General features: G+C 42.2%; 1 protein-coding gene across 1 annotated transcript in view; it reads right to left on the reverse strand.

The window, feature by feature from the left end:
- Positions 1–666, reverse strand: part of C5H4orf36 (chromosome 5 C4orf36 homolog) — a 7528-nt gene extending 6862 nt beyond the window's left edge. The window contains exon 1 of the mRNA XM_075066774.1: positions 561–666. Coding sequence (XP_074922875.1) covers positions 561–625 — 65 coding nt within the window. The 5' untranslated portion in view covers positions 626–666. The remainder of the gene's footprint in view (positions 1–560) is intronic.
- Positions 667–20949: the final 20283 nt, after the last annotated feature.

The following is a 20949-nucleotide window of genomic DNA, read 5'->3' on the forward strand; positions in this document are numbered from 1 at the left end:
TGGGATAGCTACGGAAGAGCTACCCACAATGCAACGCTTCAGAAATCGACGTTAGCCTCGGACCATGGACGCACAACGCCGAATTACTGTGCCTAGTGTGGCCGCATGAAATTGAATTTATAATATCAGTTTTATAAAACCGATTTTAGCTAATTCGATATTATCCCGTAGTGTAGACGTGGTCTGAATCTCGCAGCTGGCTCAGGCTGCAGGTTTAAAAATAGCAGTGTAGACATTCGAGCCTGCGCTCTGAGACCCTCCCCCAGCTGTGGTCATGCCATGGGTCTTTTATTGCAGTGTAGACATAGCCTATGTGACCATGGGCAAGGCATTTCCCCTCCCTGCCTCAGATCCCCTCCCACCCTTTGTCTATTTTGACTAAAATCTTTGGAGCAGGGACTGTCCAGTCCCCATCTCTTAATAATATTAACAATATAATAATAATATTGTGTGTAGATGTGTGTGTGTGTGTGTGTATATGTGTATATATCCATATTTGTATAAAAAATAGTGACCACTGTTGTGTGTATTGACTGTGGGATGTAGTAACTAGCACTTACACTTTATAACAGCTTGCTTGTAAGACCGATTTTACTGTCCTCTTTCTGTGAAAATCATATTCCATGGTAGATCAGTGGATGCAGTTCACTTACACAGACATGTCAGAAACAGATGCACACTATCCTCTTTTGCTCCCTCTTCACCTGTAACATAAGAGATTGTTAGCCAGGAAACCCCATTCCACCTGGGCATTTACTTGCAGTGCATTAAGTGGAAGAATTAAATGTAAACAAAAGGAAAACCTGTGCCAGGAATTAACAGAGTTGTATTTGTCAGTCTTGCCTGCAGTTTTTGGATTATTTGATTCTGAAGAGATCAAAAAGAAGAGAATGAACAAAGTCTCCAACCCCTGTTTCAATTTTACTCTTACCATTTCCATGCACATAAAGCAAAACCTGCCATTTGGCCCTGATCCAAAGCCAACTGAAGTCAATGGGAGTCCATTCCATTGAATCATAGAATATCAGGATTGGATGGGACCTCAGGAGGTCATCTAGTCCGATCCCCTGCTCAAAGCAGGACCAATCCCCAACTAAATCATCCCAGCCAGGGCTTTGTCAAGCCGGACCTTAAAAACCTCTAAGGAAGGAGATTCTAGCCACGTCCTATGGTAACGCCATCCAGTGCTTCACCACCAGCGCCTAAGTGAAATAGTGTCTCCTAATACAACCTAAACCCCGCACAACTGCAGCTGAGACGCATTAGTCCTTGTTCCTGTCATCTCTACCACGAACATCTAGATCCATCCTCTTTGGAATCCTTTCAGGTAGTTGAAAGCAGTATCACATCCCTCTTCTTCCTTCTGGCAGACTAAACAATCCATGTCCATCCAGTACTCCTCATAACTTATGTGCTCCCAGCATCCGAATAATTGTTGACTCTTGCTGACTCGTCAAAATTGTTCCACATCCTTCTTGAAGGGTGGGGCCCAAAACGGACACAGCACTCCAGGCTGAGGCCCACCAATGCCAAATGGAGGGGAATGATCACATCCTTGATCTGCTGGCAATGCCCTACTTATACAGCTCAATGCCGTGAGCACACGGGTGACGTCAATCCAGCTTTTCATCCACGAGTAAGCCCTAGGATCTTTTCTTTCAAGACATGCTGAGTAGCATTCGGCCGTAGTCTGTAATAGTGAATGCGATTATTCCTTCCTAAGTCAGGACTCTGCACTTGTCTATTGTTGAAACCTCACAGGTTTCTTTTGGGCCCAATTCCCTATTGTCTCACGCCCTCTTGTATCCTTCCTAACCCCCAGCATATCTACCACTCCTCGCCAGTTTAGTGTCCTCGCAAACGTCTGAGAGTGCAAGTCCACAACCAATCCTCCAGATCAAATGAAGGTATTGAACAAAACCAGCCCAGGACTGGATGCTTGGGCACTGCCGCTTGATACCGCTGCCAAATAGACACGGACCATTACACTACGCCATTGAGCCCAGTGACTACCATTTCTCCTCACCTTAAGTCATTCATCCAGCCCATACTTCTTTTACCTGCTGAAGAATACTCGGGGATACTGTATCAACAAGCTTCGCTAGGTCAGAAATAACACGTCACGTGCTTCCCTCCTCCCAGAGGCAGTTTATCTCACCTATGAAGGAAGTTAGGGGTGAAGTCAGCAATGACTTGCCCTTGGTGAATCCATGCTGACTGTTCCTGATCACTTTCCTCTCCTCTAAGTGCTTCAGAATTGATTCCCTGAGGACCTGCTCCATGATTTTTCCAGGAACTGAGGTGAGGCTGACTGGCCTGTAGTTCCCTGGATCCTTCTCCTTCCCTTTTTAAAAGATGGGCTCTACATTAGCCTTTTTCCAGTCATCCAGTACCTCCCCCGATCGCCATGAGTTTTCAAGATAATGGCCAATGGCTCTGCAATCACATCTGCCAACTCCTTTAGCACCCTCGGATGCAGCACATCCGGCCCCATGGACTTGATGATTGGCTTCAATGAGCTTTGGATCAGGCCTTTTCAGTCTAGATGACTTATTTTATATTAAAGAAAACAAAAGAACAAGTATAAACCATTCCATTGAGAGCAACTGGAGAGTGTTTCTGTTGCTATATGATCCTCTACCTTGACTTGACTCACTGCCCTGCCTTCTCACAGGTCAGCAGAGCCGGTTGAAAAATGAAAACAAAAATAATAAATGTCATTAAATATTTTTAAATGTCCATTGATTTCATTTTGCAGGGCTTGGAACTGACCTATTTTTCATTTTTTTAATTACCCCTTCCCGATGTTGATAATATCAAAAGGGTTTCCAACAACCCAACTCCCTCTTAGTCTCAGTCCTGAGCCTCACTCCTACAAAATGACCCACAAGAATTATTTAAATTAACTTTTGACTTGACCGTATTAAGGGCTAATGGGAGTAATAATAAATAGAGTACAAATTATGGAGTAAACTTGCGGCTGAAGCTTGGGAATGCAAGAAAGCTGTAGATCACAAAGTCACTGACCCCTTAACCTGCTCATTTCAATACCCCACAGCCTTCTGGTGAGGATTTTTAGAGAAGATGTAAATAGTTAACAAAAATAAGGCTGCACGGCCCTGCTGCAACTGCGTTTGAACTTCCCACTGAGCAAACTGCTAAAGCAGTTAACAGATCCCTTTTCAGTGTGACACCAGCTACCTGTTTTGTCTCTTTGCAATGAATTTTTGTGTTTGTTGCTTACTCACACACTCATCCACAAATAGAGCACCACATAGGCAGTGTTGTTCCTGATCCTGGAGCCTCTTTTGGTTTACTTTAGAGGATGCATTTCACTCCAAGCCTTAGGGAAACATAAGGCAACCACATGCCAGCACACACACCGATCCCTGACATCTCCTTTGCTGATGTAATAATGGGCTCTGTGGAGCGTCACTAGGCAACGCTTTCATAGATAGAGAGAGGCAGTCACTGACTGAGACCAGCTTGAATGGCTGTGTCTAGGACCTCCCCATGCTGCAACCAGAAGGGAGGGAGAGAATGGGAGCAGCCTCCCTGTGGTCACGCTGGAAGCTTTGGAGAATAAGTGTCAAGTAAATTCATAGTCTTCTTGGGTTTTCTTTGCTAATGCTTTTCTTGGCCCTACTTGTGACTCAGGAACACAGCCAATCCCCTTATACACTTAAAAAGGTCAATTAGTTTTAAAAAGGAATAGCCCAGAGCAGTATGTATATATTAAATACTACAGGCAAAATTTTCAAAACCAGCCTGCATAAATCTGATGTTTGCATGCAAACAAGCATTAGATATAGTTTTGCCTGTACAGGTGCAACTGACCCCAAGAGGGGAGAAGTGCCAGAGAGTCTATGAAGGCCATTAGGGATTTTGCAATTGCTATTGATTTTACGAAGCAGGTGCTCATATAGTATGCTGATGGGTGGCTGTATAAAATCTTTAGTTTAGATAGATATAAGTAGTATAAGGATTTGCAAACACATGGTTTTATGGCCAGCTTTGGAACTTTCATATTTAGTTTCTTGTTTAGTTACTACAGTTGCTAAACTGGCTACTTGTCAAGCTTTGAGCTTCCATACTGTGGCATTGTCTACCTAAAATATAATGATACAGATCATTGTTGCTACAACTGTTGTACAATTGCAAGGGATCTTATACAAAGTGTGACACATGGCCAGAAAGTGTTAAGCAGCTTGCAGGCTAAGTAACCCAAAGGCAACCTTTAGAGACATGTTAGAAAGTATGGGAATGGTATTTAGGGCCATTCCATGCTAGATAGGCTAGAACTTTGAAGTGCAAACCTGTGTTGTTAGAGAATTAGAGGTGATACTAATTGTGTGTGTTTACGTATATCTTAGATGCTAGCCATGTAAAGAGTTCCTGTCTGTCACTATAGCTATTGATTTGGAGATCAAAAGGGAATATTACCATTTAGATGAATCTTGGGTGCAATAATGTCTCTTTAAAATTTGTGATAAACTTAATGGATAAATTATCTTCCATTAATCCAGTGACGTTTAGGAAACAGAAGGTTACATCAAAAGCTTATTGTTCACCCAGGACTTTATGTCAAGTGTCTGCTGTATAAAAGGGTCCTGATCCTGATCTTGTCATCTCAGACCTGCTTGATGCTTCATGCAGGCGAAGCTTAAGTCGTAAGGCTGAGATCCCAGCCCTAAGCTTGAATATGAAAATTGGTCTATAACCCATGGATTAATTAGGAAAGAACTTTTTGCAACTACAGAGCTCACCATCTCTGCTCTGAATCCGAATCTCAAGAATTGTACTCATGTCTGTATGTATACTGATCTTTTAACCAATGCTCTCTTTTTCAATACATTTTAGTTTAATTAATAAGAATTGGCTATGAGTGTGTATTTGGATAAGATCTAGAATATTCATTGACCTGGGAGGTAATGTGTCTGATCCTTTGGGATTGGTAGAACTTTTTTATATGATGAATAAGATTTCCAGAAATCATCATCATATTTGACTTGGGTGTCTGGGTGGAGGCCTGAGGCTGGGTTACTTTAAGGGAACTGTGTTGTTGGCTTCTGGGTAACCAGTGAGGTATTATGGAAGCTGTTTTGTGCTGCTTTGGTAAATCTAAGTATTGTAATATCCACCAGCTTTGGGGATTTTTTGCCTCATTCTTTGCAGTACACCCTCAGTGGGCTCCCCAGGGTCCCCCATCACACATACTCACTGCAAACTTTGTGACACCAAGAGCTGCACTGTCAGTTTGTCAGGAGCTAAAAGGATGTACCTAATGTGTCTGGATGTCCCACAGAAATGTACAACACCATATAAGCGTTGCAATTTCAAACTGGGTGTGGTCGTGCCAAAGGCAAATGGGCAAACCAAATGGACATTGAAAAGCACAAAATGGCCATTTGTATGTGTGTGATTCTTTCGTTTGCATACTCGGCTATACAAATGCATCATTATTAAATATTTGTATTGTGGTAGTGCTTAAAGACCAAATCAGGGAGTGGATTTGTGCTAAGCACTGTATACAAAGACACAATAAGGGACACTCTTCCCTGAAGAGTTTACAGGCTAATGCTACGTCTACATTCGGAGCTAGGGGTGTGATTCCCAGGTCACGTAGACATAGTCGTGCTAGCTGGCATTCAGTAAGCATGCTAAAAACAGATGTCTAGCCATGGTAGCAAGGCTAGTAGTGAACCAGAGCACTGGCTAGCTGCATCAAATACAAACTCACGTGGACTCTGTTGATACATAATCCGGGCGGCTAGCCTGTGCCACCACTACCCATGCTACAGCTGCCACACTCCTATATTTAGTGCACCAGCTTGATGAGAGCTAGCATGAGTATGGCTAATCAAACTGGGAATCACACTCTCAGCTCCAACTGCAGAAAAGCCTAACTTGGGTGTGTCCTGTAGGTGCTGATTTTGAAACACACAGCCCAAATTATCTCATGAGAACTCCAGAAGGACTTAACATAACTGAGTAAACAAACAATGCAACAGTAATTCAAGTAAGCACAGACAAGTATAAAGCAGTTTTGCATACACCAGGAGCGTGGTGAAATATAATACTTGAACCCCCGAATGGGTTATTAGACCAGTGCTAATTGTCAGGAGGGAACATGAAGACATTTACCACAGCGGCACTGGAAAACGTGAATGGCATACCAGGTAAAGAAAAATATTTCTCCTACACTCACTCTTTTCTCAGAGCCAGACACCTCACTGTCTCTGTTCCAGTTGTAATTCAAAACATTCAGCTCAGTGCTAGAATTTAGCTCAACACCTAATGGACAGATTTAAAACAAAGAACACAGAATGTTTCTTTTGGCATTTCACTACAAAGGATACCAATGGGAATCAACTCCAATTACATTCAACTCAGTTGCCAGAGCGCTTGCAAACAGAATTCTTGTCTTGAGGGCCAAGACTGACTGCCCTCGTCGCTCCATGTGCAGAGCCTCCTAGTGCCACACAGCTCTGGAAATGCTTTGTTCCCAGAGATCAATCCTTGATGAAAGCAGAGCATGTGATGAAATCTGCCTGGCAGAAGCCTTTCTCAAAATAAAAGGAGTTTACCAAAGGTCATGCACATGATGGTATTTTCATTGTTAGTGCAGGAAACCAAGCACTACTTCCACCCAGTGGTACTTTGGATTATAGCAGTTTACACTAACAGAAAAAGATTCGAGGGTTCTCTAAACACAAACATTGTACAACGTTAACTATGCCGGGATAATTAAAATGGTATAATCCTGCTGCGTGACTGCAGTTATACCAGTATAAAGGTGCCTTATATAGGAATAGCTTATTCCCATACGGATTCACTCCAGATACTTCAGGTAGCCCATAAGGCAGTGGTGGGCGACCTGTGACCCATCAGGGTAATCCGCTGGTGGAACACGAGACAGTTTGCTTACATTGCCTGTCAATAGGCATGGCTGCCCACAGCTCCCATTGGCTGGGAATGGTGAACCGCAGCCACTGGGAGCTGCGGTACCTGCGGACGGTCAGTGTAAACAAGCCATCAGCTGTGTGTGGCCCGTGGGCTGCAGGTTGCTCACCACTGTCCTAAGGCCTTGTCTGGACTGGGATCTATAGGTGTGTTGTTGGAACATGTCGGCTAACACATGTGAAAAGGCATGCTGCCTTTCCCACATGCTAAGCTGGACACATAAAGCCTATGGAAGCGCCAAGGCTTTAACTCAGCCAGCTTAGCACATGTTAAAGTCTGCACTGCCCTGTCTACGCTAGACTTTTCAAGCATGTTATTTAGAAAGTTAGCTGACATTCTAACAAGACAACTTTAAATTCTAGTCTAGATGGGCTAAATGGCAGTACTGAGCTTGATGCTCTGTATAGCTTGAAAGGTTTCTCTCTCACAAATAGAAGCTGGGCCAATAAAAGATATTACCTCACCCACCTTGTCTCTCCATTATCAACTACGCATTAAATTAAGTACATAGGTGCAAATACTCACATACCATATTCCCATTTACATACTGTACTGGTTTAAATAAAATATATATATAGAGAGAGAGAGATACCTATCTCATTAGAACTGGAAAGGACCCTGAAAGGTCATTGAGTCCAGCCCCCTGCCTTCACTAGCAGGACCAAGCACTGATTTTGCCCCATATCGCTAAATGGCCCCCTCAAGGACTGAACTCACAACCCTGAGTTTAGCAAGCCAATGCTCAAACCACTGAGCTATCCCTGCAAAAAAATTACTGTCAGAGTAATCCACTGGTGGGATGTGAGACAGTTTGTTTACATTGACCGTCCGCAGGCACAGCTGCCCGCAGCTCCCATTCTGCAGGAAAATACAAGGGAAGATGACGTAGTGTGCAACAGGAGTTACAAAATAAAGCAACTGAATACAGGAAATAAGAAACTGTACACTAATCTCTAACAGAAAAGATAGAAAGCCTGACAGTTCATATGGGCAAAGTTCAAGAGAAGAAAAACAGAATATTTTATCAGTTGATTTAAATGGCAAAAACTTCCCCTTACATCAAAGATTTGCATTTCTGTGGGATTCCGTTTTTGGCCAAAAAGGAAAGCAGGAAGCCATTTTTCTTCTGCAGTCTTATTAATCACTAAACAAACCAAAACAATATTCCATCAAAGCTACTGAAGTGGTATGAGGTTTAGGATGAAGTAAAAATATGATTAAAAGGTTTATTACTGTCACTGAACATTATGGTAATAATGGCACATATATTTTATAGTAAATTTATAAAGGCCTCCTTTTTGTGTATACAAATTTTGTGTCATGAAGTTACCACACTTTGGGCATTTATGTGAGCAAACTGTGCAGTTTGTGAGCAATTAGGCAAATTGCATATGCAGCTGGGGGTCACAAAAAGAAGGCCCTGTAAATGTTTTTCACTATTACAGCAGAGTAAATAATTTTCTGGAGGAATTCAGCATCTTTTTCTGCTCATGGAATGTCAGAGCGGACTGTGAGCTCCTCATAGTTCCTCATTATTCCTATCTACCCAGTGGGTTTTTTTATAGGTGTAGGAGCTAACTGTGAACAGTTCACTGAGAGCAGAATCTCTATTCAAACTCTGAAGTGTTCTGATTAGCTGTGATTGGTTGCCTGGGATTGTTTCTGTTCCATAACCAGCAGGAGGGTTTGCAGAATTCAGGCCAGTAGGATTTTAAATCTTTCAAGGAGATGCAGCAGTGTATGTAGGGAGAGGTAAGAAGAAAACTGGATCAATGAATTTTAGATTGTATACAAAAGCTTTTTATACAGTCTAAGAGCCTGCCTATGTGCTCTTAGAAAAGTTAGATATGTTGGCTGGCTGCAGACTTTAACAATTTTTTTTCTTATATCATTCACAAAGTAATTGCATATTTGGCTCTCGTTGCAAAGGAAATGGTCAGATTCTTCTCTGGCTCATTCAATTGTCTGTGTTCCCAGGCTCTAGAGAGGGATTTGTGTCCACCGGAGTCCCTTCACGTATAAAATATACCAAGCACGTTGCATTTATCAGCATGTGATTTTCTGTCATTATCACAGCCTTGGGCACAGAATAATTGCATGTACGGCCGTAGGTGCAAAAGGTGCAGTCAGATTCCTTGAGTGGCTTATTTACTTGCCTCTGGCCTAGGTTTATTATGGAAACACTTCCCTTACATTGTATTAAGTTATATTGTACACCGTTTTAAACCAGCATTTGCAAAAGTGATTATTGATGGTGTGTGCCTCACCTTAAATAAATCCCTTGTCCCTGATGTCTAGCCCTAAGCTTTCATGACTTTAATCCAAGATGAAGGAAGTGGCAAATCTCTCTAACTTGTCCCACAATTTCTGAGAGTGGAACTCCCATAAGGCTGGTGGTGCCAGCACCCTTTTGTGGTTCTTTTCTCACTGGAGGCCCAAGATGAATGCTCATTGGCTACCGTTATAACCCCCTGACAGCTGCACTGAGTCTGACCCTGACAGAGTTTTGTGGTCACTTTTGCTTTCTGGAGTACATCCAAAACTGAGAAATGATTGTGGCACTCTGCCTTTCAAAGCTCAGATGTAGGTATGTGGTGGCAGCATACCTCTGATTAGTATTTTGTATGAGGGTTCTTTCCCCTCATTTGCTGAAGCAGCTCAGTTCTGTTTGGGGAAGCCTGTCCATGCATCAGGGGAAAATGACTCAGAGGAAACTGTGGCATCTGATCTGAGACTAATCAAGAAGAAGAAATACTGTTCACCTGCCTGTCCTCTCACTTACACCAGTGTAAATAAGAAGTGATTCCAGTGAAATTAAGATAACATTCCCACAACCAAATATAAATATTGGAGCAATGTTTACTGAGATGATGATGCAATGATCTCATTCTGAATATTACTTTCTATGGACTTGATACTGCACTCATTCAACTAAGTGGGGCAGAGCCTCAGGTAGTCTAAATTGATATAATCTAAATTGATGTTATTTAAACTGCACTAATTTACACCAGCTAAGGATCTGACCCGATGGGTGTAGAACTGAGATCTGTTTTGGCAGCTTCTGATATTAAAAAAAGAGCTTGAATTTCCCACTGGCTTGAGTAATGCAAATTCTGTAAATGTTTGCTTCTTTGCTGAGTTGCCAGCAGTCTTGGTTTCCCTAAATCAGTCTTGGCTTTATACCAAAAGAGAGTCCTGGCCAATGTCCTGGGATGAGAGAGAGAGAGATGTTTTGCCTGCCAGCTTTTTTTTTTTTTTTACTCTTTATATTTTTTATGCATCCTATGGGTGAGTAAGGTCCTTAGTAGGTTGATTGCTCAAGCAAGAGAACAACTATGGTAGAGAATTTGGTTGCTGGGCACCATCTCTGCACAGGACCCTGACCTTTTAGGGGCTTGTTATTGCATGAAATACACTGCAGTAATGGGGGAGTGGAAGGATGAATACATTTTTGTGGGGGTGAGACTTTGCAGAATGGGCAGGGAGCACACAGGGGTTTATTGCAGGATAGGGACAAACAGGGGGACCCTAAGGAAAGCAGGAAACCACACACCTCTGCATCTCCAAAGACAGAGACCAACAAGAGTTAAGTCTCCAGATGCCCCTGCAAGAGAGAGAGGAGGGCGATGTGCCAATCCCCCATCCCTCAATGGAGAGAGAAAGCAGGAGAATCCTTCTGAAGAGGCCCAGAAAGGAGATAGGACTACTCTGCCTGCAGGGAGGGGCAATTGCTGGTTGCTGGGCCTCTCCCTAAGAAGACAACAGCCAGTAAGTGGGGGTGGGGAGGTTGTTTGGGAAGGGATAGGGGTCTCCATGGGATCTGATCTCTTAGTTAATACTCAGATTCAGGCTTTATGAGTCAAGGGATTGATATTAAAAACACTGGCATTCCCTAGGCTGCAGTGCAACTCTCCAGCTGGCCCCAGAGCTCCAACTTCTCAGACTGGTCACATTTTCCTTTTAAATCTGGTAACTATGACCTCTCCCTGAGAACTATTCAGTACCAACATCAGCAAACTTGTACATTTAGCTAACACTTAGGAGACCACAGGACACATATTTTGTAAAGATACACAAGTATTTATTCATCCATCCTGCTAAGCCTTCATTTGGTGGACAGCCTGGAAAATGACAGCATACCTGTCTTTTGAGACTTTCCCACTAGCATTCACCCAAAGAAAAAGTTTGCAGCACTTCTGGTGTGGATCTTTGTGAGCATGACATAAAGGCAAGGGGGTATTGAACTCTGGTGAAACTCTGGTTGTAGTTTCAGGTGTTCTGGAATTCTTGTTTTCCTTTTTCTTCTCTTCGGGGAGACAACTGCTGCTTCAGCTTTTACAACAAGTAGTACTCCTGCATTCTATGATCAGGATGCCATTAATAATTTCTCTGCAAACAGTTACACCACCATAAAAATACATGCACATTGTGGGTAAGATTATTTTTATGGATTTAAAAAAAAAAAAAAAGCTCAAGTGTGTCAAAATAATTGCAAGTAGTAAAGGTGAGGTTCCAGAAGGAATGACTGTTGTTTGAGCTTTACAAATAAGTCTCCTCAAGGACTAGTATAGCCATCTAATTCATTTTTTTATGAGTGCTCACCAGTGCCTAGTTTTCAAACCATAATTCTGGATTTCTATAGCACACTGTGCAGCCTCTGCAGGTGCAAATTCTTTGCCGTGTGAGCAATATTTTTTTTGTATGGAAGGTCCAAATATAACAGATGGTTAGATGGGCCTCACTCTTGTTAACAAGGATATGTCTCTGCTATAGAAACTGCCCTCTTTGACTTTGAATATTAACCGAGCACCCCTTTTCCCTCAAACTTGTATTGCAGACTGTTGGCCTACTGGCACGGACAAGGTCAGTTAGGTTCAATATTTGCTGTAGCAAAGTGTGCTTCAGGGCATAAATCAACCCCTTATTAATGGGGGTCAGGAAAAAGCTTTCCCTGGGGGAAGATTACACCAAGGTTTCTTGGACCTTCCTCAGAAGCAGATGGTACTGGCCAATGTTGGAGACAAAACTAGACAAACCACTGGCCTGAACTGATATGACAATTCCTGTGTGCTAGGCACAGCCCATGATCACCAGTTTACGGACAGTTTACAGTTTCCCTGATAGAGCAGTGGGAATTAAAAGACAAAGCAGTTCATCAGAATCTGGGGGACAGCCATCCTTTGTCACTCCCTTCCCCAACTGTAACTGGGATTTTAAATTTGGGGCCAAAATGTGTATATTTAATATGAGTTTGGTCAAAGTAAAATCTTTTTGTAATAAGTATGTGCTCCCAGTAATCCCTTAACACTCTGTATGTGAGTGTGAAACTTAAACAGGAGGAAATCGATATTTAATAATGTTGTACAAAAATACCTTTGGGCGCTAGTGGACAAAAAAATTAGGTATGAGTTTGTCTTTAGTTTCCAACTCAAATGAGTCTGAATTTAGTATTTAAACTCCCCAAGAAACTATTGGGCACAAATTATAGTTAATAAATTATTAGTTTATTTTCTAGCAATTTAATGCAAGCAATTTACAACCTCTGTGATATACTCCTACCTGTTTTATAGCTGCCAATAAAATAGTTCCCATGTTGCTAGGACACGAGTTCTGCTAAAGAAATATTTTTCTCCTGAGAGACTATAAGGACAAAAGAAAACTCAGACAGAATGGTGTACCAGTTTAATTACTGATATGTCCTCTGTCTGGGGACTATATCCTGCATGATGAGGATGGAAAGGTGGGACAGATTTGATGAACAAATACTGCTTATTATTTGCATTACATTAGCAGCTCGAGACCCTAGCCAAAATCATTGGCCCACAGCTCTGAGTTCATAATAAGAGAGAGCTCCTGACCTCAGGTGCTTACATTCTAAATAGGTGAGACAGACCAAGCATGGCAGAAAGAGTTAAGAACATACAAGCAGAAGACTGAGAATTGAGGCACAAAGAGAGAGTGACTTGCCCAAAGACACACAAAGTCTGTGTGACAGCTAGGAACAAAACCCAGATCTTCTGAGTCCCAGTCCAGTTCTGTAACACAAGACCATCCTTTCTCAATAGCAGCAATAGATCTGTTCCACTTCTAGCTACTATTTATAAAGGCCTTTTCTGTGAAGTGCCATGCCTAACTGCCCCATATAACTGGTGGTAAAAGGCTATCAACCATAAAGGAACAGTAGGTTCAGCATAAGGATTAATTCCAGCGTTGCCAGCTGAGTTATGTGATAGATAGGAGAGGGATTTGTTAGTTGTCAGTATCTCTCCAGCTCAGGGAATATTGCTTTCCTAAGTGGTGCTGCTTCTTTGCTGGAAAGGAGGGATGAAATTCCTCATGGGGAAAGACACCTGAGAAACTTTTCTCAGCTCAGCATGCACATATTCAATTCTGTAATTCCGCACTTGAAACTGGCAGGAATACTACTGCCATCTGCATCTCTTGAAACTGGCACTGTATAAAGAAAACTATGAAAACAGAAGATAAGATGGGAAACGGAAGAAAAATAGCAACACGATATAACCTCATATGCCCTCAAAAGCACTCATCCAGCCAAAGAGACATTAATGTAGTCTTTGAACAGATAGCCACTAAATCATACTTGAATAGGATATCATCAATGAAATTGTTGATAAACTAATTGAAAGAACTTGTAGGTCAGACTAGAAAAGCAGAGACCACAAGAAGCAGGCTAGGAAACCGCTTCTTGCTGTCATGATGTGGCGGTGCCTCAATTTCTCCTCTGGTCGGTAGTCTTCCTCTCTCATTGGCTGGCCCTCCAGTTAAACCAAAACTCCATCCCTTCAAGGGTAAATAAAAGTCCACATCAAAAATCCACCTCAAGGCCAAGTCTTCCCCAGTCCTCACCATATTTACAGGGCTCTCTCTGGGGGTCTATATTCAGCTACCACTTCATTTATTGTTTGCATCCTATCTTCCCATATGGTGTGTAACCACACCAAAAAGAGAGACACTTATCCTGCTGTGTACATGAGCAATCAAGAACTGAACCACAGAGAACATGAACAGGAAAGTGACGTAGGCTGAAATGTACAGCAGACAGAATGAACAGATGTGAACTCCGTTAAAAGTCCCTATAAAGGAACCTGGGCATTTTCTGGTGTTTTTCTCTCCCATGTGTTTATTTAAAAAAAACAGCCCACACATTTAATACAAGACTTAAGTTGGGAATTAAAGGTGGCTTGCAAAATATTGAGTTGGTACCATTTTTTTGTTTCTCTATGTTTATAAAGACAGTCTAAAAGGGTTTTTTTGTTTTTTTACTTAGAACTATCTGGAGTGTCAAATCTGTTCTTACCTGGTTTTGCCAGAGGACTTCTTGGGGGTTTCATGAGATGCGTATTGTGAGCTCTCCTCTTAACTGAAGGGAGAGGGGTGTTACAGTAATAACAAACATATTTTTTCTGCCAAGTGTTAATCAGGCATTTGAATTAACAGGCTTGAGAAAATAAAAACAAAATGCAGCGTTATGTAGTCTGAGTAAAAATCTCTTCCCCACTCAGTTATTCGGCTTTATCTCTCTTCTCTCTTTCGTTGTCATAATTTCAATATATTCAAGCTCAAGTATTTGAAAATCATGAGCCCCATCCGCTCAAAATCATAAGACTGCCTTGAAAATCATGAGATTAAAGAAATAATAAATCTTGGGTTCTTTTTATTTGTCTTCTGGTGTCAGAGGGTTTGGGGTTCACATTTTTAATCTTTTTCTTCAAAGCCAGGAGGGCTAGAAACTTATTTAGAAAGGAAGATGAGTTTATCAGGGACTAACTTGATTATTCCAGTAGTCTGAGCGCTAGGAAAAACTCCAACTATCATGATACACATGATAAAATTCAGCATTTGTAACTGCCAACTAGCCTTCCAGGCAGGGCTAGATTAAGGCATTTTGGGGCGGTAGGCATGCCACAATTCAGGGCCTCTGGTGGCTTCACACCAGCTTCGTAGCTCCAGCCCTACTTGGGTTGACAACAGCAACCAGACTTTCTTGCCCAGAAAAGCAGTGACTTGAGGCATCCTCCTCCTTGCCAAAAGTGGCAACGGGGCTTCCTTCCCCTCATGAGCATCAGTGGCAGTAGCATGGATCCCTTTTCCCTTAGGGACACCAGTGGGATCCCCAATACTCACCCCAACAGCGAATGTATCTGCTTAGGTAGACATCAGGCCTGCTGCATTCTCCTCCCACCACACAGAATCCTTGGCTGGTGGAGATGGCAGACTCCTCATCCCCCAGAACATTGTGTCTTGCACTTTACATGCCTGTGAGGAGCATGAGGCAGTTTAAAACTATTGTTTTAGGTGTCTGCAGACTTGGGCAGACATCATTGCATGGATTACACTCAGGTCATGCTTTCAAATATTTTTCCACAGCCCAGATGGCTAGCAACTTTTTGTTTTTAATAGGAGAAATGACATTTTGATATCATCACAGGAGTTGAAAAGCTAGAACCCTGAGCACTGGCTTATAGTGCCCTATGCCATAACCAGGCCCTATTTCTGATTTTTAAGGGTATATCAAGTAAGCAAAACCCACCCCTTTTATTTTTAAAATTATAACACTTCAAGCATTTTTAATGATATATAAAAGGCACAAGCCTATTATTTCTCCTGCTGAAGGTGATGTTGAAGAACTGAGCGGGGTTTTGTGGGGGGGCACATGACCAAAGGTGGATTTCTCCTATCATGAAGTTGTTTTACGAAAACAATTAAGAACTGGCTTGTCCTGTACTGAAAATTGAGAGGTTTTACAAAAGGCCATGTGAGATAACAGAAAAAGTGTGGAAACTGAATCCGTGCAGATGCAGGGATAGACCTGAGCAGATCCATTTTCAGGATGTGGCACACAGGAGTGGGTGTGTACGTGTGTGTGTGTGTACATGCACAGACATCTCCATTGATCGTGCCAGTATATATTTTTTGTTTTTGTTTTTTCAAGGAGGTCTGCAATATAAAAGCAAAACATACTCCGAAATAAAAATATTTTCATTCACTTTTGGATACAGTGATCTGAAATAATGGGAAATTTTTACAGCTGTCATGCAGCTATATTGTTTTTATGTGAGGATTAAAAAAAATCATGTCTGCCTTACCTTTGATAACGTTACATAATATTTTCCCCATTTGTGTCCGAGAACTTCCAGATTAATTTGCAAGTGTTTATTTACATGATACTTGGATGCTTAAGTCTCTAGTGTAGTATTTGTAGCTCTAATTTGTAAATATACACATTATTCCTGAAGCCAGGTAATAACTCACTGAAATATTGCCTCCTCCTTATAGCCTATGTAGCTACATAATGAAGGTAGATATTACTAGCAATTAAAGAGCACACTTGTCACTAGTGTGTATGCTGCTGAAAAGCCAAGTATCTAAACAGAGAGTCTAGGTACAAAACTATCAGATCTGGGAGAAGGCCCTTTTATAGCTTCCTAATTCTGATTCCTATTCAGCAGTGCATTTAAGCACGTCCAACTGACTTCAATTGACTTAAAATTAAGAACAAGTTGATGGAAAACAAATCCCAGAGCTCTGCATAAATCTGGTGAAAATGACTATTCCTCAAGGTTCAGCTTGTAAGGGCAAAAACAGTCTCTGAAATTCAGGCTAAATCGTCTTAAACTTCCCAGAAATGTTATTGCAAGCCTGATATTACTACCTTAAAACACCTTACAACACACTTAACTAATGTTCTTTCACAGATAATTCAAGACAATATTCTGGAGTCTGTAGATAAGACATACAACATTCTACCAGGGCCGGCTCCAGCAATTTTGCCGCCCCAAGAACGGCGGCACGCTACGGGGGGGCGTTCTGCCACTCGCCTGTCTCGCGGCTCCGGTGGACCTCCTGCAGGCGTGTCTGCGGACGGCCTGCTGGTCCGCGGCTCTGGTGGAGCTGCCGCAGACGAGTCTGCGGGAGGTCCACCGGAGCCGCGGGACCAGCAGACCGTCCGCAGCCACGCCTGCGGGAGGTCCACTGGAGCCTCCTGCCACCCTCCCAGGAACCGACAAAGCGCCCCACGCGGCGTGCCGCCCCAAGCACATGCTTGGCGCGCTGTGGCCTGGAGCCGGCCCTGCATTCTACTTTTAATACTAAGAGTCCTACAAGCTGCTACTGGATTCTTCAGAAATTCAGTATTCATCCAGTATTTTTTCTGAATTCAAGGTAGCTTTCTTTTGTTACAAGAAGGTATCCACATCTTCATATATACAACCCCACACTGACACAGTTGATTCATTGGTGACTGGCTGTTTGCTGCTGTAAACCAAGAGAGAGACTGGAAGCTCTGTCATGTAGCTCTTAGACTATTTTCTGGCTGTGACTAACTCCAAGTTTTTATCTTACCCTATTCCCAGCTCTCTTTTTACATTTGCAACATGTTCTCAACACTGTTGATTAAAACGTATTACTTATGAACATAGGGTTTATAGTGCTCTTTCAGAGGCAGACAAGTAACACCGTCTCACCTAGACACACTCACTGTCTCTCTGGAAAACACAAGCTTAATACTCTTATCACCAAGGTTAGTTTATTCTGGGTTTGTGATAAGATTACAGAAGATGTCCCTGAGCACCAGGTGGCCTCTCACATTTCTGCAAATACACTTTATTCACCCTCATCCCTTTGCTAGGTATGTCCAGAGAAATACATTATGAAACCTTTCAAACATTCTTATTTTATGAAATTGTTCCACATTGAACTTGGGCCTGCTCCTAGCAAAGCCAGTAGCTAACCTCCCAATTATTTCAACAACAAGGAATGAGGCTTGTGTTAGGTATCTGTAAGTCAAGTACACCTCTACTCCTATATAACACCGTCCTCACGAGCCAAAAAATCTTACTGCATTATAGGTGAAACTGCGTTATATCGAACTTGCTTTGATTGGCTGGAGTGCACAGCCCCGCCCCCCAGAGCGCTGCGTTACCGCGTTATATCCAAATTCATGTTATATCGGGTCACGTTATATCGGGGTAGAGGTCTACTGGTTGCACCCCCACAGGACAATAAATCACACATTAATCTCTACGTCTCCCTCTTCATATACTTTTTTGGGAAAATGAATTGCCAAATCAGTGAAATTCTTTAGCCACAATACAAAAAACAGACTGTCTATTAACATAAAAATTGAAGCTGTGTGTTATTTTAGCTGTCATTAACTGTAGTGTCTCATCTCCTTTGTTTCTAGTCTTCTTTCCTTTCCTGTGTGTTTTTTGTGTTCCTCACTTCGTGCCTTCTCCGGCAAAGAGTGAAGCATTCCTAACTCAACATTTAAGTTAATCCACCCCTCAGTGTACCTGTGTAGGATGCAGATGGCGGGTTTCTTGGAGAACTGACAATAGCAAACTACTTGGAGTTTTTGCCTCTTTTTGTGATGACTGGAATCCCTCCATGTGCTTCTATTGTATTAAGTTATTCCTTGGGAGACATTCAGCCTCATCCTTTTGTGGAGATTGGTGGAGATGCACAACGCATCCTCCTCAACCTACAGACAGGGCATGGGACTACATAAGGGTCTGATCCAAAGCCCACAAAGGTCAATAGGAATCTATCTATTGACTTCAATGTGTTTTGTATCAGGCCCTAAATGCTATGTTCCCTAAATTTTTTGGGTGGCAGCATGTATTCATGCAGCATAGACCCTTCCACAGTCTCCCGTTCTGTGCCAGCCTATTTCAGGCCCTCCTGGAACTCCCCTTTATGGTATGCTGGGGGTCAGAGGCATCACTTTGCAGAAGGGCAATCACAGAGGGGCAATGTGAGATTCAAGTAGTGCTGAGGGCCTTGCATGGGTCCTCTGTATCTGTGTGAGTTTCAACCTATGGACTTAACAGGTGGATTTAATTAATAATTCATACTTCACATAATGTAAAATTATTCATCATACATGACACTGTCGACAGCATCACAGATGTGCTGAGCTTTGCTACCTAAGGAGAAAGATTTGAAATCCAATTTACAGGACTAAATGTACACAAAGAGATGTATCCATCATTCCACGGTAAGGGTGAAAGCCATGGTAAGAGTGAAAGCCATGGAACCTCAAAGCTATTTAGCATGGAGACGAGAATTAAAGCATCATAAACTCTCGCCATCTGATCCCAGGGAAGCCCCTTCCCCATAACTGTGTGTGGCTGGCTGTAAGGATGGCATAACATGAAAGCAAAGTTAGAGCCAAAATACCTTTGAGGATCTGGGGCACTGTGCTGAGAGGCTATACAGTGATGTGTAAAATATCACATGGTATCTGAAGCATTTTTGTAGCATGAATTATTTTCCAGGGCTGTGTTGCAAAGTGATGGTTTTATGGGTGACAAAGTGATTTTGGAGCCTACTTAAATGTTCATCAAATTCCAATGTAAAATTAGAATGAGGGTAGAAATACTGAAATAGGTGTCAATAGAACTCTTCAGATTTTACATTTTGCCTCATGAATTTCACAGAGGTATATACATGAATCTGACAGACCCACAATGAGCAATAAATCTGTATTTTCATATTAAGAACACGGAAAAAATTTTCACATCCAATTGAGTTTGACCCATTTTCCTAAAAATAATCGTGCAAAACAAATGGGGAGTGGGGGAAAACACATTAATGTAAAATATCTTTGTATGTCATTATGAATATTTGACACTATTGTAGTGGCAAGCTGCCAGTCTAATACAGAACTATTTTATATTATGGACATTGAGAATGATGTCAGTGATAATGTCTCTGAAAGAAAAACAGCGAAAGGGAGATAAAACTCTTTCATTCCAGCTTTGAATAGATTCATAGATTTCAAGGCCCGAAGGGACCATTGTGATAGTCGACCTCCGGTAAAACAAAAGCCATAGAACTTGCCTAAAACAATTCTTTTGAACTAGAGTATATCTGTAGAGGGGGGTGGAATATAATCTTGATTCAAAAATTTCCAGTGATGGAGAACCTACCATAACCTTTGGTAAATGGTTCCAATGGTTAATTACTGTCTCTGTTAAAAATTTACACCTTATTTCCAATTTGAATTTGTCTAGCTTCAACTTCCAGCCATTGAATCTTGTTATAATTTTCTCTGCTAGGCTGAAGACCCCATTATCAAATATTTGTTCCTTGTATTGGTACTTGTACACTGTTCAAGTTTTCCCTTAACCTTCTCTTTGTTAAGATATGTAGATTGAGCTTCTTGGGTCTATCACTATAAGGCATCTTTTCCAGTAGTCATTCTTATGGCTCTTCTTTGAATTATCAACATCCTTCTTGAATTGTGGACACCAGAATCGGACATAACATTCCAACTGTGGTGGCACCAGGGCCCAATACAGAGGTAAAATAAACACTCTACTCCTACTCGAGATTTCCCTGCTCATGTATCCGGGGGTTGAATTAGCCCTTTTGGCTAGTGTCTCCTGAACAGATAAGCTTTACCCTTACTGTAGAGAGTTCCACTATGCCAGAAGAGTGATATTGTTAACCACAGTCTTCCTCCTGGAGTAAGCTCTCTGGGGCAGGGGCCATCTTTTTGTTCTGTGTCTATATAGTGCCTAGCACAATGGGGCCCAAATCCATAACTGGGGCTCCGAGGCACTCCTGTAATCTGAATAATAATATGCTGAGGCCAGGTGACTGAGTGCACTTCAAACAGTGGCACTGGAACATTTTTAATAGTGGGGATGCTGGAAGCCAGCCAGCTCCCTTACCACCAGGGCTTTGGAGCAGAGCCCAGAGCTGGAGTGCAGATCAGTAGGTTTTATGCCCAGAGCTGGAGCGGAGCAATTCAAAAAGTTGACTGCTCCAAATCCCTGCTTTTCACCACCACCACCCTCAGCTGAGGTCAGGATCAAAGCCCCAGGCGCAAGGGGCTGGCAGCTGGCACCCCTAGTTCCCATGTCTATGACTTCCAAGATGAGGCTCGAGACCCACCTGTCACTGGGCATGCAGGTCCCACTGGTAGCAACAACTCTTGAGCTGACTCAGAGAACGGTGAGG

The sequence above is a fragment of the Chelonoidis abingdonii genome, chromosome 5, assembly GCF_003597395.2.
Source record: "Chelonoidis abingdonii isolate Lonesome George chromosome 5, CheloAbing_2.0, whole genome shotgun sequence".
In the NCBI taxonomy this organism is placed as follows: Eukaryota; Metazoa; Chordata; order Testudines; family Testudinidae; genus Chelonoidis; species Chelonoidis abingdonii.